The sequence below is a fragment of the Procambarus clarkii genome, chromosome 72 (genome assembly GCF_040958095.1).
Source record: "Procambarus clarkii isolate CNS0578487 chromosome 72, FALCON_Pclarkii_2.0, whole genome shotgun sequence".
Lineage (NCBI taxonomy): Eukaryota > Metazoa > Arthropoda > Malacostraca > Decapoda > Cambaridae > Procambarus > Procambarus clarkii.
The window spans coordinates 26,440,501-26,465,855 of record NC_091221.1 but is presented as its reverse complement, the minus strand read 5'-3'; the positions used below and the strand labels follow the sequence as shown (position 1 = coordinate 26,465,855).

The 25,355-nt window shown below is 42.8% G+C and overlaps 1 protein-coding gene across 1 annotated transcript; it reads left to right on the top strand.

Annotated features, from left to right (window-relative positions):
- Positions 1-289: 289 nt before the first annotated feature.
- LOC138356467 (proline-rich protein 36-like) lies at positions 290-7,506 on the top strand. The gene is made up of 3 exons (XM_069312629.1): positions 290-432; positions 4,144-4,530; positions 4,698-7,506. Exons 1-3 carry the CDS (start codon positions 290-292, stop codon positions 7,504-7,506), a joined length of 3,339 nt encoding a protein of 1,112 aa, XP_069168730.1.
- Positions 7,507-25,355: the final 17,849 nt, after the last annotated feature.

Sequence of the window (25,355 nt, the reverse complement as noted above, 5' to 3'; positions counted from 1 at the left end):
TAGGAGAAGAGGGGGGAGAAAAACGAAACAGAAGGAAAAGGAAAAGATGCCCAGCAGAATTGGAGAGGACGGCAGCAGGAGCACAAGGCTAGAAAAGGACAGAGGACAGTCCCAAGGAGCATCACACTCCGGCAGCCGTCCACTAAGCCCCCACACGGCGACAACGAGCTGAGCGGGGAGGGGGGGATTGCCAATAAGCAGTCTGAGAGCAAAAGAACTTCAACAAAATCTTGTAGCGCTGAGGCGAAGTGAAATCGACACCAGTAATTCCATCTATCATTATATTATCATGCAAGAGGAGGCACACACCTATGGATCATCCAATACAATCTGGAGACTTCAAGATGTTGCAACTGCTCGGCTTACACTCGGTTACAAGTATCATTGGGAATTAAAATTTTCTGCTGATGTAGACCTGACCAAATATAAACTGTTAACAAAATTATTCGCACAACCTCCGTCACTGTGATGGAGGGCAAAAAGATACGCGAATTCAGAGAATTCTATAAACATGTTCCAGAGATGAGTAAATACTTCATTTAAAATAATCTGCTACCAGAAATCTTGGCCAAATATCCCTAGTTTGCTAACTGTAGGTAGTAACTAAGTGATTGTAACCTATCCACCGCTGCCCACTGGATGAGGGAGGGGGGTGCTGTGTGCTGGACAAACATATTGACACTAGCTCTCTTCATATGTCAGTTTCTTAATTTAGTAACTGAACTTATGGTCGATCTCGAACCCAATGATGTGACGATCTTTTGAATTTTGTAACTAGCTCAAGATTGTAACTTGTTTAGCAAAATTGTGGAGTTCAGTCCCTGAGCCCATTATGTGCCTCTGTAACCCTTTCCACTACCGCCCACATGATGGGTATGGGATGCATAATAAGTGAACTAAACTAACCATGACTAGAGCTTGTTAACTTCCTTTCGGATGCTTCCTGATGCTGTCTGAATTATATAACTTGGTTAGAATAATCCTCTATAGTCTGGATGTGTTTGTTCCTGTATAAGAATTTGTCACTGGAGAGGGGCTAGTTTCATGGCAGCTTCTTGTATGGTAGATTCTGGACAGCCTCTAGCTTTAAAGATGCCCCCAGAGCACCTCAAAGGCTTTCCCCAGATTATTCTGATCACTTGTTATTCCTTTGACTCGGATTCCCAGGAAGAATAAGAGGTCTCTTGAGGGAAACCGGGTGGTCTTTCTCAGTCTATATATACACACACTTGAGTACCTAGGAAGGGAAGCTCCTCCATGCGGGTCTAGATAGTAAATTTCAGGTCTGCTTGAACTTGCCCATTCATGGACGGCTTGACCTGCAGTGAACTGTATATTAAACTGTATAGTAAACTGTAGGAAAGCAGCCAGTCCTCTTCCACAAAAGGGCAAATGCTCATTTCCAGCATCACGTCCTCAGGCCTGGCTAGTTAGTGGTAGCCGTTGCCCCACCCCCCACCCAATCCAATGCATTCATCAGTTTCATCGTGTATTAAAAATTGTATTATCTTCATCAAAGTTAATATTATAATTTCAATTTCAATGTAAATTTAGGGGGTAGGTTAGATTAGGTGTTAAGGTCCTGTTGGCCATTATTTGTATTAGAACTACATGGGGTGAAAGTTATAGCTTTGGGATTCGAGCAGAGGTCGTCAGCGAAGCACTTTTAGAGAAAAGTTAGAGCACGATTTATTGAGTAGTGTGTAACATGTCGACCTCATAAACAAAGGATAAAGTCTATACCATGCTCCTGCCAAACCCCCATGTTTATATATGAAACGTTTTGTATCACATGTCCCACAACCAACCCGTCCTCAGACCTAGTCCATTCCATCCTGTGGTCAACCCCCCAAGACGCATTCGTCTATTTTATAATTCTGTTAATTCAAAACATAACTTTTGTCAAATAGAAATTAATAATATATATTGTCATACTGTGGCTATTTATGCATTGTTTAGGTTAGTTGTTTAGGGTCTGTTGGCAAGTATTTGTAGTACGTGGGTGAAGCATTTACAGCATTGTGGTTTGAACAAAAGTCGTCAGCGAAGCACTTGTTCCGAAGGTGTTCGAACGTCATCAGTTTACTGTAAACCGTTTTCATTAATAAATGGGGTTTGGCGGATGCATGGAATGTACTTTAGCGTTTGTTTATTGGAAAGGCTGCCACAACTGATGACGTTCAAACATTTCTCGATCAGCGATTCACTGTTGACATTTGTTCGAACCACAAAGTTGAAAAGTGCTTCACCCACGTACTACAAATACAAATAATTGCCATCAGAACCTAAACACTTAACCTAACCAATGCCTAAATATACACAGTATATTAATATATCAAAATATTTAGATTTTTATTGCTTATCACACAGACCAACCAGGTAATAACATTTACAACAGAGAATCTTCGAAGGAACTAAATCTTTGGTATCGGACTTTACCTCTTTTTGCTGTTGTTGCAATATTCTTCCTTCGTTGTACCCATAGTCGTCGTCTCTTCTGTAGCTCTGGTCTCAACTCTAATTCCTTTGTCAGTAGTGTCAGTCATAAAACTGTAATGCTCCTCTACGAGGTCAATGTTACACTTGGCAGTCGTTCCTTGGGTTGTCTCAAATTGTGTTGAATCGGTTGACCTGGTTCCTATTTTATGATGAGGACCACGGCCTGCTCTAGGGGGGGGGGGCAGCCACTGTTATCAAATACCCGCAGGTCATTCAATGATCTGTTGTACCTGTAGCTGCTTTGTTGTGAAACTGGTCTTGGTGACCAGCGTCTCCTCCTCTTAGCCTCTTGGTCTGGGTCTGTCGTTGTCTCCGGCCTGTTTGCCATCACCATTTTTTGTTTAAATTGCTCTTTATTCTTTCATTCGACAAATATACCATTTCTGCTGTATCCCGGGTACCTTCTGGAAGAATCTTCAGCTTGGGTACTCCTTGAAATTCTTAGTCAATGTCCATAATTTATCTAGGTCTGCTCAGAATACTAGTTGTATCATTATCACATACAGACAAGATTAGAAGACTCCCTGGCTTTAGATTTTCTCTAAGTTGAAGTCATCGATTGGTTTTCAGTTCGGTTCGTCTTGCACAATACCGGTTAGACCATTTGGTCTACTTTCCTTTTGTCCAATGATCCTGTTACCGAAAAGACAAATAGCAGACAAATTCCTAAACCAATGACAATTCCTAACACAAGTAAGTTCTGTCGAGGTTTCATGTCATGGAAAAGGCACAAGGAAGGTTAGAAGAGCTGCCTTAACGTGAGTGAACCCTTCTGGACTTGGAACACGAAACTAACCCTCTACGTTCTTTCCCTATGAATGGAACCACTGAGTTCCACTGATGGGTATAATCTCCTCGGGTGAGTTGGGAATGCAACAACTCTTACTATATTCTTGGTCAGCCCAGCCAGAGGGCTGCCTATAGATACCCAGCAAGGCAGACCTTGGTCCCAGACCAGAGGGTACAGGAGAGTGCATTGCTGAATGTGCACTCTGGCGATTTCACGTTGATATACATCTGGTCATACACACTCGGACCACGTAAGTTGTGAAATTCCATTCCTTCATACTAGGACAAACTTGTGCCACCTCCTTACTCTTCTGGGTGATGTAGTCAATCACGTTTATGAAGTCTTTCTTTCTTGAGCTTTGCTACCTATGGTATTTATAATTTAACTTTTGTTTCCTTGTAATTTTACTTTCGCTATACCAGGCTTTAGTGTCCTGGTCCCTTAAGTTATCCATACTTTCACTATATATTCGAACGTCAATATACAGTGATCACTTATTCCCATGGGGTTTCGAATTTTATTTTCCCGTATATTTTACTTATTTTTATTAAATCGTTCAATGAATTCTAGATAGTCAAGCTGGTTCATCATTACCTCTAGTCTTGTGGGTCATCTTACATGGTGGCTTAAAAGGTTTCTTGTTAATATGTCCAGTAGTTTAGCTCGTTCTGTGCCCCATACGGTTCTCGTAACTTTCCATGGTTGGAGTCCCCCCCCCCCCCCACAATTAGAAGAAGGGATAGATTTCTAACAGGCGACAGAGACTTCCCTTTGTTATACTAGGTACTGCTGTTTGTCATAATCTTGCCTGTCATTGTCATTTAATGGAGGGTTATATATATCTGCTTCATCAGCCAGGCCGCCACTCCTCCATCAGCCAGGCCGCCACTCCTCCATCAGCCAGGCCGCCACTCCTCCATCAGCCAGGCCGCCACTCCTCCATCAGCCAGGCCGCCACTCCTCCATCAGCCAGGCCGCCACTCCTCCATCAGCCAGGCCGCCACTCCTCCAGCAGCCAGGCCGCCACTCCTCCATCAGCCAGGCCGCCACTCCTCCGTCAGCCAGGCCGCCACTCCTCCATCAGCCGAGCCGCCACTCCTCCGTCAGCCGGGCCGCCACTCCTCCGTCAGCCGGGCCGCCACTCCTCCATCAGCCAGGCCGGCCACTCCTCCATCAGCCAGGCCGCCACTCCTCCATCAGCCAGGCCGCCACTCCTCCGTCAGCCGGGCCGCCACTCCTCCGTCAGCCGGGCCGCCACTCCTCCGTCAGCCGGGCCGCCACTCCTCCGTCAGCCGGGCCGCCACTCCTCCGTCAGCCGGGCCGCCACTCCTCCGTCAGCCGGGCCGCCACTCCTCCGTCAGCCAGGCCGCCACTCCTCCAGTCAGCCAGGCCGCCACTCCTCCGTCAGCCAGGCCGCCACTCCTCCGTCAGCCAGGCCGCCACTCCTCCATCAGCCAGGCCGCCACTCCTCCGTCAGCCGGGCCGCCACTCCTCCGTCAGCCGGGCCGCCACTCCTCCGTCAGCCGGGCCGCCACTCCTCCGTCAGCCGGGCCGCCACTCCTCCGTCAGCCGGGCCGCCACTCCTCCGTCAGCCGGGCCGCCACTCCTCCGTCAGCCGGGCCGCCACTCCTCCGTCAGCCGGGCCGCCACTCCTCCGTCAGCCGGGCCGCCACTCCTCCGTCAGCCGGGCCGCCACTCCTCCGTCAGCCGGGCCGCCACTCCTCCGTCAGCCGGGCCGCCACTCCTCCGTCAGCCGGGCCGCCACTCCTCCGTCAGCCGGGCCGCCACTCCTCCGTCAGCCGGGCCGCCACTCCTCCGTCAGCCGGGCCGCCACTCCTCCGTCAGCCGGGCCGCCACTCCTCCGTCAGCCGGGCCGCCACTCCTCCGTCAGCCGGGCCGCCACTCCTCCGTCAGCCGGACCGCCACTCCTCCGTCAGCCGGGCCGCCACTCCTCCGTCAGCCGGGCCGCCACTCCTCCGTCAGCCGGGCCGCCACTCCTCCGTCAGCCGGGCCGCCACTCCTCCATCAGCCGAGCCGCCACTCCTCCGTCAGCCGGGCCGCCACTCCTCCATCAGCCGAGCCGCCACTCCTCCGTCAGCCGGGCCGCCACTCCTCCGTCAGCCGGGCCGCCACTCCTCCATCAGCCAGGCGGCCACTCCTCCATCAGCCGGGCCGCCACTCCTCCGTCAGCCGGGCCGCCACTCCTCCGTCAGCCGGACCGCCACTCCTCCGTCAGCCAGGGCCGCCACTCCTCCGTCAGCCGGGCCGCCACTCCTCCGTCAGCCGGGCCGCCACTCCTCCGTCAGCCGGGCCGCCACTCCTCCGTCAGCCGGGCCGCCACTCCTCCGTCAGCCGGGCCGCCACTCCTCCGTCAGCCGGGCCGCCACTCCTCCGTCAGCCGGGCCGCCACTCCTCCGTCAGCCGGGCCGCCACTCCTCCGTCAGCCGGGCCGCCACTCCTCCGTCAGCCGGGCCGCCACTCCTCCGTCAGCCGGGCCGCCACTCCTCCGTCAGCCGGGCCGCCACTCCTCCGTCAGCCGGGCCGCCACTCCTCCGTCAGCCGGGCCGCCACTCCTCCGTCAGCCGGGCCGCCACTCCTCCGTCAGCCGGGCCGCCACTCCTCCGTCAGCCGGGCCGCCACTCCTCCGTCAGCCGGGCCGCCACTCCTCCGTCAGCCGGGCCGCCACTCCTCCGTCAGCCGGGCCGCCACTCCTCCGTCAGCCGGGCCGCCACTCCTCCGTCAGCCGGGCCGCCACTCCTCCGTCAGCCGGGCCGCCACTCCTCCGTCAGCCGGGCCGCCACTCCTCCGTCAGCCGGGCCGCCACTCCTCCGTCAGCCGGGCCGCCACTCCTCCGTCAGCCGGGCCGCCACTCCTCCGTCAGCCGGGCCGCCACTCCTCCGTCAGCCGGGCCGCCACTCCTCCGTCAGCCGGGCCGCCACTCCTCCGTCAGCCGGGCCGCCACTCCTCCGTCAGCCGGGCCGCCACTCCTCCGTCAGCCGGGCCGCCACTCCTCCGTCAGCCGGGCCGCCACTCCTCCGTCAGCCGGGCCGCCACTCCTCCGTCAGCCGGGCCGCCACTCCTCCGTCAGCCGGGCCGCCACTCCTCCGTCAGCCGGGCCGCCACTCCTCCGTCAGCCGGGCCGCCACTCCTCCGTCAGCCGGGCCGCCACTCCTCCGTCAGCCGGGCCGCCACTCCTCCGTCAGCCGGGCCGCCACTCCTCCGTCAGCCGGGCCGCCACTCCTCCGTCAGCCGGGCCGCCACTCCTCCGTCAGCCGGGCCGCCACTCCTCCGTCAGCCGGGCCGCCACTCCTCCGTCAGCCGGGCCGCCACTCCTCCGTCAGCCGGGCCGCCACTCCTCCGTCAGCCGGGCCGCCACTCCTCCGTCAGCCGGGCCGCCACTCCTCCGTCAGCCGGGCCGCCACTCCTCCGTCAGCCGGGCCGCCACTCCTCCGTCAGCCGGGCCGCCACTCCTCCGTCAGCCGGGCCGCCACTCCTCCGTCAGCCGGGCCGCCACTCCTCCGTCAGCCGGGCCGCCACTCCCCCGTCAGCCGGGCCGCCACTCCCCCGTCAGCCGGGCCGCCACTCCCCCGTCAGCCGGGCCGCCACTCCCCCGTCAGCCGGGCCGCCACTCCCCCGTCAGCCGGGCCGCCACTCCCCCGTCAGCCGGGCCGCCACTCCCCCGTCAGCCGGGCCGCCACTCCCCCGTCAGCCGGGCCGCCACTCCCCCGTCAGCCGGGCCGCCACTCCCCCGTCAGCCGGGCCGCCACTCCCCCGTCAGCCGGGCCGCCACTCCCCCGTCAGCCGGGCCGCCACTCCCCCGTCAGCCGGGCCGCCACTCCCCCGTCAGCCGGGCCGCCACTCCCCCGTCAGCCGGGCCGCCACTCCCCCGTCAGCCGGGCCGCCACTCCCCCGTCAGCCGGGCCGCCACTCCCCCGTCAGCCGGGCCGCCACTCCCCCGTCAGCCGGGCCGCCACTCCCCCGTCAGCCGGGCCGCCACTCCCCCGTCAGCCGGGCCGCCACTCCCCCGTCAGCCGGGCCGCCACTCCCCCGTCAGCCGGGCTGCCACTCCCCCGTCAGCCGGGCCGCCACTCCCCCGTCAGCCGGGCCGCCACTCCCCCGTCAGCCGGGCCGCCACTCCTCCGTCAGCCGAGCCGCCACTCCTCCGTCAGCCAGGCCGCCACTCCTCCGTCAGCCGGAGTAGTGAAGTTGAGGACTAGAACCGCGCGCTGCACCTGCCAGGTGTCACTCAGGTGAGTGCCACCTGGCTGGTGTCACGCGGGTGTCTAGTCCTCAGGGGTTAGGGGGAATTTCCCGGAGGTTTGTCGCGTGTCGTGTCGGAGGTAATTGGAGGGCGCGCGCGGGTCTAGTCCTCGGGGGATAGGGTATGTGGTCAGGAAAGATGAGAGTAGAGTAAGTGATAGAGTAAGAAAATAGAAGGAAGAGAGAGGAAGGAGTAAATGAATATGTATGTGTGTTTAGCATAGACTTAATCCTGTGTGTGGATAATAATTGGATGATTGTGAGTAAGTAGAGATTGAGTATAGATTGGAGTCATCACAGTCTGTTATGTTGTTTGAGGTAGTGGAGGGGTATGGGATGGATGGATGGAGGGAATGGTGAGTGTGGGCTTCCCCTCATCTTTGTGAGAGTGCTCTGGCCATTATGCGGTTAGACAAACCATTTAACTCTCCCTACAGGAAGTGCTAAGTGTGCGAGGATGGGAGAGAAGACTCTGGCAGGAGGACTGTGTACCATTACCTTAAGCGTTTTTCAATGTCCGCGGAGGGGTAAGCGTACGGGACACAGGTTGGAGCCCAACTGAACGACTTTCCAAGTAGCTCGGGTATTTCTCCTCAGACACCCCCGGAAGTGGTGGGGCACCCATTACCAATGCGTTTCGCCAGGGTCCGTGACTCTCTCTATCTGTCTTTGTCTCTGTCTCCGTCTCTCTCTCTCTCTTTCTCACTCTCTCTCTCTCTGTCTGTCTCTGTCTCTGTCTCTCTCTCTGTCTGTCTCTGTCTCTGTCTGTCTCTGTCTCTGTCTCTGTCTCTGTCTCTCTCCCTCTCTCCCTCTCTCTCTCTCTCTCTCTCTCTCTCTCTCTCTCTCTCTCTCTCTCTCTCTCTCTCTCTCTCTCTCTCTCTCTCTCTCTCTCTCTCTCTCTCTCTCTCTCCTTCATATTGTTCATTCATAGTTCCTTTTCATTAAAACTATTTCAGTTTTACATATATAAACAAAGCCAGGGAGTAGTTTTTACTAATACATCTTCTCTAGTATCCAATGATTTTCTTCGAGAGTTAAAACACAGCTATTTCAAACATATTAAAATACAATAATTTGGTATCGAGCTTCAGCTCCTATCCTGCCTTAGTCCCCTGCCGTATAATGAATACCAACAGTCCTATCCCTCTAAAATTAAAAAATAATCATATTTCAAACGTAGTTCAATACAGTAATTTAGTTACCGAGCTCCAGCTCTTGTCCTCCACCTTACTTCCCTCACACATCTTCGTTAATACCTATTCAAATTCCCTGAAATTTCTACCCTCTGTATTTCAGACTTAGTTTAGTAAATCCAAACAATTATCAAACTTTAGCTCTTGTCCCCGGCTTAGTTCATTTGTACAAGATCGTTAGTAACAAATCAATTTTCCCGAAATTTAAAGCAGACATACTTCAAAGTTAGTAAATAAGATCAAGTCAGTTACTGAGCTCTAGCTCTCGTCCCCCAACTTAGTTCTCTCTCGTATAATTGTAAATAACCCATCAATTTCACTGTAATTTTTACCCTCAGCATTTCAGACACCGTAAATAAGATCAAAACAGTTAACGAGCTCCAGCTCTCGTCCCCACCTTAGTTCTCTCTCGTATCTTTGTAAATATCCTATCAATTCCCCTGAAATTTTTACCCTCTGTATTTCATAGTAAATATGATGTAAACAATTATAAAACTCTAGCTCTTGTCCCCAGCTTAGTTCATTTGTACAAGATCGCTAGTAACAGACCAATTTTCCCTGAAATTTAAAGCAGACATACTTCAAAGTTAGTAAATAAGATCAAGTCAGATACTGAGCTCAGCTCTCGTCCCCCAACTTAGTTCTCTCTCGTATATTTGTAAATAACCCAGCAATTTCACTGTAATTTTTACCCTCTGTATTTCATAGTAAATATGATGTAAACAATTATAAAACTCTAGCTCCTGTCCTCTGTCCAAGTCCACTCTTGTAAATTTATTACTATCAGTCCAATTCCCCTGAGATTTGAACACCAACTACATTTTCAGTCATAGTAAATAAAAACCGGTTCAGTTATCAAGTTTCAACTCTTGTCCCCCTCAGCTTAGTTCATTTTTGTACAAGTTCTTTATTTTCCATCTAAATCACCCTAAGATTTAAGATCGCCTTATTTCTAACGTAGTAAAATTAATCTGGACATTAACCAAGCTCCATTTCCTCAGTCTTAGATCATCGAACATAATTATATCCGTTCAAGCCCTCTCCAGCCTAACTGTTTATCAGAGTAAACACCATCCATAGCGTGAGTTTACACGCATCATCATCATCAACCATTAGTAATCGTTCGATCCAACAGAAAAAACAGAGACTCGTGTTAACATAATAGGTGAAAAAAAGTTAATCTTTCTCTTATCACGTTTTATTCAATGACTGGTAGACACGTACATATTTATCTTGGTAAAAAAAAAACAATAAAATATTAGCTCACGTTTGCATCGCATTATATCATCATTAAGTAACGTGGAGATCAACTTTCTGGCTGTTGTCCGAATATCGTTATTGAAATGTGAACTCATTTAGCGAAACACAATATCTCCATTACATCTCATAGCATATGAATATTACGGTATACCAGTTTTAACCCTCTATAACACAATGTAACGTAACGTAACGTAACGCAAATCAACTTTCTACAGACCAAATATCGTTTTTAAATGAAAGTATGACATAGTCCATCTTCATTACATCTCTCACCATATAAAATATTGACCTCTACCCCTTTTAGCCCTCTGTAACACAATGTAACGCAACGTAACGTAACGCAAATCAACTTTTTGCAGTCCAAAATGTCATTTTGAAACGGAAAGTGAGGGTTAGACCATCTCCATTACATCTCTTACCATATAAATAATTGATGGCTACCCCTTTTAGCCCTCTGTAACACAATGTAACACAACGTAACGTATCGCAAATCAACTTTTTGCAATCCAAAATGTCATTTTTAAATGAAAGTATGACTTAGTCCATCTTCATTACATCTCTAACCATATAAAATATTGGCGTCTACCCCTTTTAGCCCTCTGTAACACAATGTAACGCAACGTAGCGTAACGCAAATCAACTTTTTGCAGTCCAAAAGGTCATTTTGAAACGGAAAGTGAGGGTTAGCCCATCTCCATTACATCTCTACCATATAATTAATTGATGACTACCCCTTTTAGCCCTCTGTAACACAATCTAACACACCGTAACGTATCGCAAATCAACTTTTTGCAGTCCAAAATGTCATTTTTAAATGAAAGTATGACTTAGCACATCTCTTACCATATAATATTGACCTCTACCAGTTTTAGCCCTCTAACACAATGTAACGTAACGCAAATCAACTTTTACAGCCCAAAATGACATTTTTAAATAAAGTAGGACTTAGTCCATCTCCATTACAGCTCCTTCCATAAGAATATTACGGTCTACCAGTTTTAGCCCTCTGTAACACAATGTAACGTAACGGGGAAAATCATCTTTGTCGGATAAGCAAATAACATTATTGAAAATGACATCCGTGTTTAGCCATTACATCCAAACACAAGAAAAATATTACCGCTTTTCTTGAGAAACTTATATGTGGAGATCATATCTCCAGAGTCCACACAATAAGCCACACATCACACATCTTCTGTTTTCAAATTGCAGCTCGCATCTAATTTAATATTATTTTTTTTTTGCAGAAACTATGTTTTTGAGATTATGCTCAATGTCGGCAATTACTATTCGTATCATCAAACTCCTTTCAGTCAACAAAATTCACATTTCATATCGCGTGTGTAGATTAGAGAGAGAAGGCAAACATAGCGTGCAGCTAGTCAAAACTTATCATAACAGATATGATTTCACAGAGTTTTTCAACCTTTGCCAGTTTTTTTCAATGTTATCTCTTCACTCGTGCTAAGTGAGTCAGACAAAAATGTGACATTTCATTTCATTATTAGCCATGCAATATGCTATTAGCTAGGTAGTCAAAACATATAACAAGCGTTATTTCACAGGAATTTTTTCTAGCAAATATGCTTCCTTTAAGCAGTTCAACACATCAAACACCTCCAGTCTGCGAAATTCCCTTTAGTCAATAATCATCCTTTACAGTATTTCTTGACTAGAATAGCACTCCAAAACATAAGTGGTCATTTTTATTCTCACTGTCGCACTATAGTCAATAATTTGTTTCGCAGAGTGACAAGTTATGCATAGTGACGAGATTTCATGGTGAGCATAGTTTAAGAGAGTTCACACTGTATTAATTACGGTCATGGATATCTTATGTTATGTTTATGAAGACCATCTCTTCTTATTTTTATCATTTTCTTGCCCCACAGCTTTACAGTCTTCTCATATTCTTTTTCAAATAAAGTTTGTTTACTGTTTTCCAGTAGATCGGCTTCACATTACATATATTAATCAATTTTCAAATTCAGTTCAGTTTCTTTTCAATACCACAGCCCGTATCTAGTTCAAGACCTCTTATTATCAATGTCATTAATATGGATATCATCAACCACGTATTGGATGACTCTGTCATTCAGTCATCAACGTAGTATGTGTTTAATGAACGTGAGAATCACTTCATGTGCACTCATTTTAGTTTAGTTTAAAGTTTTACATCTTGAATTAATACTGCTATTGGATAGCTCAGACATTCAGTTAACATCTCAGTAAGTGAAAATCTTTTCATGTGAGCTCATTTTTAGTTTAGGATAAGGTTTTTCCATCGTGAAATGCTATTATCAGTAACCAGGTATTGGATGACACTACCATTCAGTTTACATCTCAGTAACTGTTTACTGAAAATTGTTATCCATCCATGCAACCTCATTTTTTAGTTTTAAGTTTCTACATCGTAAAAATAAAATATTACTATCACCAGCCATGTATCGGATAGCTCAACCATTCAGTTAACATCTCAGTAAGTGAAAATCTTTTCATGTGAGCTCATTTTTAGTTTAGGATAAGGTTTTCCATCGTGAAATGCTATTATCAGTAGCCGGGTATTGGGTGGGTGGACCATCCAGTTTACATCTCAGTAACAGTTTACTGAACATAGATATCCCTCCATGTGACCTCATTTTTAGTTTAAAGTTTCTCCATCGTAAATAAAAATAAAATATTACTATCACAAACCTTGTATTGGCCTGCTCCGGCATTCAGTTTACATCTCAGTAAGTGTTTACTGAATGCAAAATCGCTACATGTGTGGTCATAAGGTTTTCTCATCGTGAAATGCTATTATCAGTAACCAGGTATTGGATGACACTACCATTCAGTTTACATCTCAGTAACTGTTTACTGAACATTGTTATCCATCCATGCAACCTCATTTTTTCAGTTTTAAGCTTCTACATCGTAAAAAATAAAATATTACTATCACCAGCCATGTATCGGTAGCTCAACCATTCAGTTTACAGCTCAGTAACTGTTTACTGAACATAGACATCCCTCCATGCGAGCTCATTTTTTAGTTTAAAGTTTCTTCATCGTAAAAAATAAAATATTACTATCACAAACCATGTATTGGGTGGGTCAACCATCCAGTTTACATCTCAGTAACAGTTTACTGAACATAGATATCCCTCCATGTGACCTCATTTTTAGTTTAAAGTTTCTCCATCCTAAATAAAAAATAAAATATTACTATCACAAACTTTGTATTGACCAGCTCCGGCATTCAGTTTACAACTCAGTAAGTGTTTACTGAATGCAAAATTGCTACATGTGTGGTCATTTAGTTTAAAGTTTCTCAATCTTAAAATATTACTATCAACATCAACCATGCATTGGCCGGCTTAGTCTTTCAGTTTACATCTCAGTAAGTGTTTACTGAATGCAAAATCGCTACATGTGTGGTCATTTAGTTTAAAGTTTCTCAATCTTTAAATATTACTATCATCAACCATGCATTGCCTGGCTAGTCTTTCAGTTTACATCTCAGTGAGCGTTAACTGAATGTGGAAATTATCACGTGTTAGCATTTAGTTTAGTTTCAAGTTTCAATTAAATACTAACATCATCCCCGTATTGGGCTGTCGGGCATTCAGTTACCCACTCGGAGAGTGTTTACTGAACGTCGAAATCATTTCCTGTAGGCACATTTTTTACTTGAACCCGTCTCCACTCCAAACCAGTCAGGACCGGCGGTCCTGACTCGGACCGGAGGTCCGGTTTGGAGTGGAGACTAGGATTTCTAGTAAACAACACAGAAATCATCGATAGATACAGCGATAGCAGGCGGCTTGACGTTTGCGAGGCACTACACATCAAGAAGTCAACACCAGCAATCAACAGCCAATTATTGCACAACTATATTCTACCCACCTCAAGATTCCGCTCCAATATAGAAGCATCAAGAAATATGGACCAATAGGCTTTCTACAAACACTTCTATTCAATATCCATTGTTTTGTGTTCTGTCTTGTGTTGATGAAATTAATACCCTATTAATACCACATCTTGTTCTGTCTTGTGTTAATGCCACATCACCCCTTCCACCTCACTCAAATGTAGATAAAAAATCGGAGATGCGTAAGTTCTATTCAGTTGTGTATTTGTGAACTAAAGTCTTTGAAAATGTAATAAGTTTTACGAAACGCGCTCGTGTCGCGTCAGACTAGAAATAAAAATGAATTTTGGAGAATTGATTTTTGATTTACCTCCAACAGTGAAACGAAATGTACGAAAGATTGAGAAAATTCGTGTTAGAATTATTAATCTTACTTTTTCGGTCATATTTAATAATATATGTCTACAGGAAAGACTGCTACCAAAATATACTAATATATATATCAACATATATATATATATATATATATATATATATATATATATATATATATATATATATATATATATATATATATATATATATATATATATATATATAGACACAACAATTTTAATACAAAAGCAGCCTCATATTTTACTGATTGAAACACTTTACAAACAAGATTTAAATAAAAATTCTTTATGAAATAAAATACAATATAAATCATATATACATAAATTTTACAAGGCAATAATAATACATTACATATACAGTAGTATAACTCCCAGTAAAGAAGTGTTTCATATTATCAAAGATCATGAACTTCAAACCCCCTAAATGTTATACCTATTTTTCTTTAAATGATTTACATTTATAGAGATTATATTTACATTAATTTACAGGGGAAATTATTGCATTTATATATATATATATATATATATATATATATATATATATATATATATATATATATATATATATATATTTTATGTAATTCTTAGTAAACTAATTTTCCATATCATCACCGACCATGAGCCGTAAACCCCAAATGTTATACTTGATCCTGCCTCGCAAGAACTTCAATATTTTGTCTACTGAGTCTACTTGTCTACTTTTTTGTCTACAGTCTACTACTCCTGCCTGCAACAACAACAATACTACTACTACTACTACTAATAATAATAATAATAAAGACTAAAAACCCACACTCGTTTATTTGTGAAATTTAGTAAAGAATTTACACTAAGTCTCTCGCACTCTCCAGAGTGCTTGGTCAAGGTCAGAGTGATTAGGACGAAGACTTACATCTCAACGACTAATCGTGTATTAGATTACAACTTTTATCCGTTGAGATTACATCTCAACGGATTAGTCGTTGAGGACTAAGTCTCGTCCTAATCACTTAGACCTTGAGAGTGCCAGAGAGACTTGGTGTAGATTCCTTACATAAATTTTACAAATACAAAAGTGTGGGTTATTATACAATGTTATTATGTATGTGAGAAGACATTACCATTACTTTAATAATAATAATAATAACTAAAAGAATGACCAAAAACACGATAAAGGTCCACAAAATGCATCACCTCTCTTAGCCATAATATGAAGAGATTACAGTGTGTGATTACACCTTGTGATTACACCGTGTAATTACACCAGTATGAGTACACCGTGTGATTACACCGTGTGATTACACCATGTAATTACACGGTATGAATACACCGTATGAGTACACCGTGTGAGTACACCGTGTAATTACACCGTATGAATACACCGTATGAGTACACCGTGTGAGTACACCGTGTAATTACACCTTGTAATTACACCATGTGATTACACAGTAAAATTTATCTTAGCCAGGCTGGCGTACCAGAGATATAACCATACTGCACATAACATATGCAAGTTTACTTATTATAATGATAATAAATCAATAAAATATTAATACAAAAATTATCCCCTCAAATAATATGCATAAAGGCAATTAGGCTATTATCACTGAAACAGCTCACTAGGCTGCTGGAACTAAACTAGGCCTATCCAAAAATCACTAATAACGCCATATTAATATTAAATACAAATTATTAATTAGTAGATAAAGCTGTGCATCTAGTGAGAAGCAAAGTTAGTGTGATAGATTTTTTTTATCTTTATTTAAGAAAATACAATATAAATCATATATACATAAGTTTTACAATACTACATTATAATTCTCATTGAACAAGTGTTTCATTATCACAGAACATGATCTTTAAAACCCCTGGATGTTATACTTATTTTTCTTTAAATGATTTACAAAAATTGGAGGTTATATTTACATAAATTTACAGGGGAAATTATTACATTTATATATATTTTATATAATTCTCAGTAAACCAATTTTCCATATCATCACCGAGCATAAGCCGTAAACCCCAAATGTTATACCTGATCCTGCCTCGTAAGAACTTCAATGTTTTGTTTACTGAGTAACCTTCCTGCCTTCTTATCCACACACAATAACCTTCCTGCCTGCCTATCTACACACAAAAAATGTAACCAGAAATTAACATAATTATTGTATACTTAATTTTCATGCATTTTATGTCAAATATGAAACATTAAAAACCTCATTAACTCCACTCTAATACTTGGTCCACCCAATTTCAACGCCCTTATCATCCAAAACAAACATTATACAATACAGTTTGACAAGAACCTGGCCTGCTATATATATATATATATATATATATATATATATATATATATATATATATATATATATATATATATATATATATATATATATATATATATATATATATATATATATATATATATATATATATATATATATAGGTTGATCGTACGCCTGGCCGGAGAAACCAGTCAGGTTGTAAGTAGTTTTGAGTGGGAAAGTGTAATGTGTTTGAGCCCCACTACACACACCTACACTATATCTATCAATCTATTTATCTATATATCTACCTGACTATCTATCTACCTATGTATCCATATCTATATCTCACTCACTAAGTCTCTATACATTCCTCATTATCTTCCCTGTAGTTTGATACGGTTATCAAACCTTCATAAAATGCTCATGTTACTTAGTATGCTTAGGAGGCCAAGCCATATAGTCTGGAGAAGAAGTCTAGATGAGGGAACAAGCGTCTTAATTCCACCGATGTGACCCATCTCGTACACAGCGCTGGAAAGTAGAACAGTCTGGATATTATAGATTTTTTTTTATCTCTATTTAAAAAAATACAATATAAATTACATATACAAAAGTGTTACAAGGCAATTATACATTACAATTCTTAGTGAACAAGCGTTTCAGTAGTACAGAACAAGATCTTTAGAAAAAACTGAATGTTATACTTATTTACCAATAAACGATTTACAAAAATTGGAGAATATATTTACATTAAAATACAGGGGAAATTATTACATTTATATATATTTTATATAATTCTCAGTAAACAAATTTTCTATATCATCACCGAGCATGAGCCTTAAACCCCAGATGTTATACCTGATCCTGCCTCGCAAGAACTTCAATATTTTGTCTACTGAGTAACCTTCCCGCCTGCCTATCCACACACAAAAAATGTAATCAGAAAGTAACATAATTATTGTATTCCTAATTTTCTTGCATTTTAGGTCAATATGAAACATTAAAATCCTCATTAACTCCACTCTAATACTTGGTCCACATAAAGCTTTAAGAGTGTCTCTAATCCAGTTTACAAGAACAACTTTCTGCTTACAGAAATAAAATATATGCATATTATTTTCAATTTCAGTACATTGGTCACACCTATTGTTGTCCTTAATGCCCAACATCAACAACCTATCATTAGTAGGAAGGGTCTCATGAATATAGCGATACAACAGCTCACGTTGTTTTGGGGCAATAAATTTAACATGAAGGTTCGCCCATATTACTTGCCAGCTAAAGAGTGGATATGCCTCCTCTACTCTAGGAACTATATTTGGTAGTATAACATCATACACTTGTTTACTGTTCATCGTTAAAAACCTTCAATATTACAAATCTGCCTGAGAACATCAATTGCACATGAATAAAAGTGCGGTGAAATAAAGGCAAGGTCAGTATACTCTGGCATATGTATCAAGTAGCTAACACGTAATTTACAATAGTAATGTCCTAGTGCATTTACACTATCCCTCTGCATTATCTCCTTTCTAAAGGTAACACATAAGATTGCCAATGACTTATGGTACACATTCAGTATTCCTATACCACCGTTTTTCTTACCTTTACATAGGGTAGTTCGTTTAATTGGTTGGTATCTACCATACCATACATATCTAAAAATAGTTTTGTCAATCTCTATAGCACTTTTCTTGTCTATGGGAAAGCTGTGAGACAAATACCACACTTTAGACAAAATTTTCCAATTGATTATTACAGCCTTCTGAAACAGGGTCAATTTTCTATTTGACAACATATTCGTTGCAAACATTATATTCCCACACAGTACTTCCCAATTCGTAACCAATGTTGTGTCATATGTTTTACACCAGCAAATCCCAAGAGCTTTAGTAGACTCCACCACCTTGAACCATGAACCTGTCCAGTTAACCTTATTACACCAACTGCCAAGCCCCATCATACACGTTTTGTTCTTGTTAATAACAGCACCTGTCGCTTGTTCAAAGTTGTCTAACTCATTCTGAACATTCACCACCGAGTCTTCTGTCGACACAAAAATAGTTGTATCGTCTGCATAACCAACAACAGGAAGTGTCATAGCATTAGGAAGACGAGGTGGAACAATAAAGTCATTGCTTTTTATTGCCAAGTTCAGTGGCTCTTGAAATATAACATACAAACTCATTGAAAGGGGACATCCCTGACGTATAGATCTTTCAACTGAAAAAGGTTTACTTAAGACTCCATTGATACAGACGCTGCTCCGACACTGTTTATAAAGCATATGGATCCAATCAATAAATTCTTGTGCCACTCCCACCCTATCCAATATTTCTAATACAAACTGAACATCAACACGGTCAAAGGCTTTCGACCAGTCGAGGTTTATCATGGAGGAAGGAACATTATTCTCAGACACATAATACACAACATCCCTAATTACATTATTACAATTGATTATAGATCTTCCAGGCACACCACAAAACTGTTCCTTTGATATAATTTTATCCATTGCAATCCTAAGTCTATTTGCCAGCAGTTTCGATACTATTTTATAATCCTGGTTTAGTAGGGAAAGTGGCCTCCAGTTCGTTAGAATATGCAAATCACCCGTTTTAGGTATCATCTTAATAATCCCATGAAATTGTGACATGCTAAGCTTCCTATGCTGTATGCTATACTGCACCACTTGTACAAAGTCTTTACCAATGACATCCCATAGATAGAAATAAAATTCCGCCGGGAACCCATCACAGCCAGGTGATTTACCTTTCTTTAAACTCTTGACCACACTCCACACCTCCTGCTTATCTACATCTGCCAATAATGACGTGTTGTCATCCTGGGTTAAAACCCGTGTACATTTTCCAAGGAAATACTCCCGCATATCTTAGTCTACGTTCACTTTTTTGTACAATTTCTCTAATTCACCTCGAACATTACATACAATCCCATCCGTATTTGTCATATCCGTCCCATCACCTGCTTTAATACTAGTCACAAGTGCTGTACCCTTGTTATTCTTGACTTTACTTAACAAATAAGGAGAGAGTTTTTCACCATACATCCTGTCATTAATCTGGAGGCGAACATTGACTCCTTCAGATATTTTATCCCTCAATTTGTTAATTCTGTCTTTTAAAATGGTAATTTCTTCATACTTGTCTAATCCCATATTGACCTTTACATAAAGTTGTTTTAGTCTGTGTTGGAATAAGTTTAACAGACCATATTTTTCAGCAGCCTTTCGTTTGGATACTTTCACGAAGAAACTTTTGCATGCAACTTTACACATGTCCCACCACTCCAACAGACATCTGAACTTATGTTTTTGCCCAACCAGATGTTCCCACAATATTTGAAAATTATCAATTACATCTCTACTCTGCAACAGACTGCAATTGTGCTTCCATGACCCTGTCCCCACTTTAACCTGATCGTCAATAACAAGCTTCACCACAACCATACAGTGATCTGAAAAGCTGACCGGAACAGTACTGCAAGAACTAATTTTATCATGTAACGAGTGCATATATAATCTGTCAAGCCTAGAACCATAATTCTGGCGAACATATGTGTATTCAGATACACCTCCGTTAATGCTATTTGCTTCCTTGAGACCAATACATTTCAAAAGTGTAATTAAAGCAGGAGATACACATGCGTTCGACTGAATGCTACAATCTCTCATAGAAGTGACACAATTAAAGTCGCCACCAAAAATAACTTTACGTGTATCATTTCTGAAAAAATACAATAACTCGTTAGAGAACAAGTCCTCCCTCTCTTTCTTCCTGCGGGTGCCAGAGGGAGCATACACATTAAGTACAGGAATTATTGTGTCAAAAAAGGAAAACCTCCATATAAAACATTACCATTATCATCCATTTCAGTATTAAGAACCTTGATGTGGGCTCGCTTAGCAAGCAATATCATCGTACCACCTTTCAACAAGGTCGTTGGATTTATCAATATTTCAAAGAAATCAAGCAGCACATCAAGTTTCTTAACATCTTGTACATTGTGTTCTTGCACTAACAGTACATCCAAATTATGATATTTAAACAATGATATCAGCTGCAACTGTTTATTTCTACAATTGAGGCCATTAATGTTCAAAGTAGCACAATTAAAATTAATAGGCTTCCCGAATGTAATTTTGAGAGAAACCAAAATTACTCGTTATCCATCATTATCTCACTTGACACTATCTTAGTTCATCTTTCCCTTTTCGAAATCTAAGTTTAATATTTGCACTCTCGTCTCGATTCTGTTCATGTTCCACAAGATCCCACCATGTCTTATCACTGTTCTCTTTACCATGATCCCCACACACCGGTTGTACTGTGCCCTCGCTACGTTTCGGTGACTCTTCGTGGCCTTGGTCACGGTGAACTTCAACGGCAACAACCTGCTCAATTTTTTCAGACTTTTAATTTAGCGGCGTAGTCCTTCAAACGTCCCAGATCAATTTTTTTCGTTTCTTCACATGACTGGTCACAGAACCAGCTGTCACACCCCCAGCCTCGTTGACCTCGTGTTATTATCTGGTGTCTTCGCGTATTAACTGTTGTCCTTGCGTTATTAGCTGTTGTCCTCGCGTTATTAACTGTGGTCCTCGTGTTATAAGGTGTTGACCTCGCGTTTTTTGCTGTTGACCTTGCGTTATTACGTGTTGTCCTCGTGTTATAATCTGTTGTCCTTGCGTTATTAAATGTTTCCTCGTGTTATTAGCTGTTGTCCTCGCGTTATTAATTGTTGACTGCGTGTTATTATCTGTTGACCTGGTGTTATTATCTGTTGTCCTCGTGTTATTATCTATTGTCCTCGTGTTATTATCTATTGACCTCGTGTTATTATCTGTTGACCTTGTGTTATTATCTGTTGACCTCACGTTATTAGCTGTTGACTTCGCGTTATTATCTGTTGACCTCACGTTATTAGCTGTTGACTTCGCGTTATTAGCTGTTGACTTCGCGTTATTAGCTGTTGTCCTCGTGTTATTAACCGTTGTCCTCGCGTTATTAGCTGTTGACCTTGTGTTATTAATCGACCTAACCTCTCACATTGTTCAAAAGAGAACTTGATAAAATACCTCCACAAAGGATGTCTGATTGAGCAGTCCATGACTCGTAGTCACACTGCGGCGTCCAACAGCCTGGATGATCAGATCACCAAGCAGGAAGCCTGGCTAAAGACAGAAGGTAGACATAAGGTAGGTAGACCTTCTAAAGAAAAAAATTCTTTCCCTCTCTTTTCCGTGAACGCCCCTCTCACAAATTACTGACATTTCATGAAAAAACAACCCGCAAAATCTGAATTTCGCGTGAGCAGAGAACATTTCGCGATCTCTGTTAACCCCTTCAACTTGTGACCCCTCTCGTGGGAGTAGTTTCGCGCTAATGGCTAATTCAGTGTATGGGGTGGAGGGAAGAGAGGTGGGAGAGAGGAGAGGAGAGGATGGAAGGGGGTAGAGACGGAGGTGAAAGGAGAGAGACGAGGGGAGGGAATGATGGGACTGGCGGGGGGGGAAGGGGGTAACAATTGTGGCATCCTGTTCTGTCACAACACAGTCTATGCTGTTATATTCCTCTTCAAAATATCTTCCTCCCTCCCCCACAACCCCACCCCACACAGAACCATGCTCTCCCCCCCCCCCCACAACCAAATAATAATTATATTACCACCGGAGTGAGAAAATCGAACCCCCCCACAAAAAAATTAACCCCCTTTCTTTTTTCCTGACATATTCCACATTTTATGAAGGATATCAGCAGTTTATCTTAACACGCAAAACGTTACCGTTGTTTATAATCAGAACAAACGAGATAACCAATTAAAAATACATTAATTAGGGGCCGGCAGCGTCCGGGGCACTCACTACGAGGCTAATTAGCATAATCAAAGGAAAGATATAGTGAGCACGCTCGATAAATAGTGGTATCTAAGTCCCCCCCCCATCCCCCTCTTGTTAGCGGGGCCACTAGAACAGGTGGCCCTAACCATCATCTCTCACAAGGTTGAGAGTGGGAAAATCGTCCACCTTTATCCGAGAGCGAGTGTGAAAGAGCCCGGCCTGAAATAGGTTTATAAATAACACTTATTGTGTACTGATCAGCAGCAAACGTCCAATTAGGAATATTAAATTAAAAACAGTATGCGTGTATAAAAGAGGTGGGTGTCAAGCGTTCAGTTATATAGCAAATAATTAGAGTCTCGCAATACTATACGCGTAATAGGCAATTGAGCCTAAAATCCCCCAAGTGCCTCGTGGAAACAGTTCAGGGTAATTAAATTTTGAACACCACAAGCATATAAGTATGACGCTGTTGGTGACAAGTTTGTGTGCGTGTGTACTCACCTAATTGTGCTTGCAGGGGTTGAGCTTTGGCTCTTTGGTCCCGCCTCTCAACCGTCAATCAACTGGTGTACAGGTTCGTAAGCCTACTGGGCTCTATCATATCTACACTTGAAACTGTGTATGGAGTCAGCCTCCACCACATCACTGCCTAATGCATTCTATTTACTAACTACTCTGACACTGAAAAAGTTCTTTCTAATGTCTCTGTGTGTGTTGCTTGCTCGCTCATCTATTAATACTCATCCATTTGTACTGAACAATTTGTGCCTGGATGACCGGTGTTAGCTCTTTGACCCCGCTTTTTAAACCGCCTGTTGCCTAATGCAGTAATTTCCGACCTATTTTCGTATCATATCTACTTTTAAAATTATTAATGAAGTTTGCAACCACATCCTACTCCTTTCGTTCATTCCACTTTCTCACTACTCTTATGTTACAAGAAACTTTCTAACATCTCCATGACTCCATCCATATCCTCTTGTACTATTGGTGTTCATTGTGAACATTTCCTCTTTTTTGCACTCTATTAATCCCCCTTAAGTATTTTGTCCCCCCCACCCCCCTCCTCTTTTCTAGCGTCGTCAAGTTTAGTTCCTTCGGTTTCTCATCGTACCCAATCCCTCGCAATTATGGCACGAATCCATAATTGCGAGGGATTGTATTACATTTGTCTTCTTCCAGCAGCATGGTAATTCTTAGATAATTAAAATAGTTCTCCCTTTATAAGTGACTCATTAAAGATGATCGCGAGAGATTCGATAATTGGCCTTTACTCCTTTTAACATACATAGTGATATGTTGTCTGATCCAATAGCTTCAGTTTCGTCTAGTGACGCTAGTTGTATCCTTTCTGTTGTCTCAATATATGATAAATCTCTCATCTTGGGTAACCTCCGCTTCTGGCAATGGAAAGGAAACTATCAGGAGAAAGCCCCAAGCCATAACGATTATATTATAGCCATTACATTACGTGGTGTAGTGGTAAGACACTCGCCTGGCGTTCCGCGAGCGCTTTGTCATGGGTTCGTATCCTGGCCGGGGAGGATTTACTGGGCGCAAATCCTTAACTGTAGCCTCAGTTTAACTCAACAGTAAAATGGGTACTTGGTTGTAACAAGGATTCTTCGCGACGGGGATCGTATTCCAGGGACCTGCCCGAAACGGTACGCGTACTAGTGGCTGTACAAGAATGTAACAACTCTTGTATATATCTAAAAATATAAATATATATATATATATATATATATATATATATATATATATATATATATATATATATATATATATATATATATATATATATATATATATATATATATATATATATATATATATATATATATATATATATATATATATGCAATTGACGATCACAAAACACAGATCATTTTATGCGGAAAATCCACAGACAAATATGAAATGAGGTGAACGTTTCGGCTTTGTTAAAGCCTTTGTCAACACCAGACTGACTAAGGAGAAGGGAGAAGGGGGAGGATATATAGGCCGACACCTGACCAACCCATCCCTAGGGTTGGTCAGGTGTAATTAACCAAAAAAAGGTATAGCTTAGCTTAGAATGGTCAAAGAGGATTAAGCGGTCAGAGAATAAGGATGAAAGAATAAAGAAAAGCCTCATGAACACACAATATATGAATATACAATTATAATGAGACATTGTAAGCCTCTCTATCAGAGTTGTTTCTTAAACTGTTGTGCAATATTATAACTTAAAAATGGATCAAGTTTGTACATTCCAGTACTAACATTAAGAAGATTTGGACACTGACTGATTAGAGCAGACTCAATCAAATTCCGTTCCACGAAATCCCCACAATTGGTAATGCTTTTTGCCCCATTCCAGTTAATATTGTGATCGCATAAACTCGTATGTAGATACAATGCATTAGACGTTTGGGCAGTTCTAATACTATAAGCATGTTGTGACAACCGCAATTGTAAGGACTTTCCTGTTTGTCCAAGGTACACAGAATCACAATCATTGCAGGGAATCGAATACACACAACCTGCTGTATCAGGGGAGTTTCTTTTTAAATTGGATTTGATCGTACTATTAGTGAACACCAAATTTATATTAAGTTTCTTAAAAATCAGAGACAATTTTTCAAGTCCACTCGCATAAGGTACCACCAATGAGTTAATAATTTTTGGTTTCGCCTTAGGGACGTGATTATAAAACGTACGCTTGGCTTGTACAAACGAGAAATCCAAAAACTTCTTAGGATATTGTAAACTCTTCCCAATTTCATATATTTTAGCAATCTCTTCATCAAAAAACTCAGGGCTGCAAATCCTCAAAGCTCGTAGAAACATTCCTGAAAATACTGCCTGTTTAACTTTACTATGATGATTCGAATAAAAATGAACATACGACCCCACGTTGGTAGGTTTCCTATACACATTAAATTTGAACTTTCTAGCGACTCTATGAATCATAATGTCCAAAAACGGAAGAGAACCATTCTCCTCAGTCTCACAAG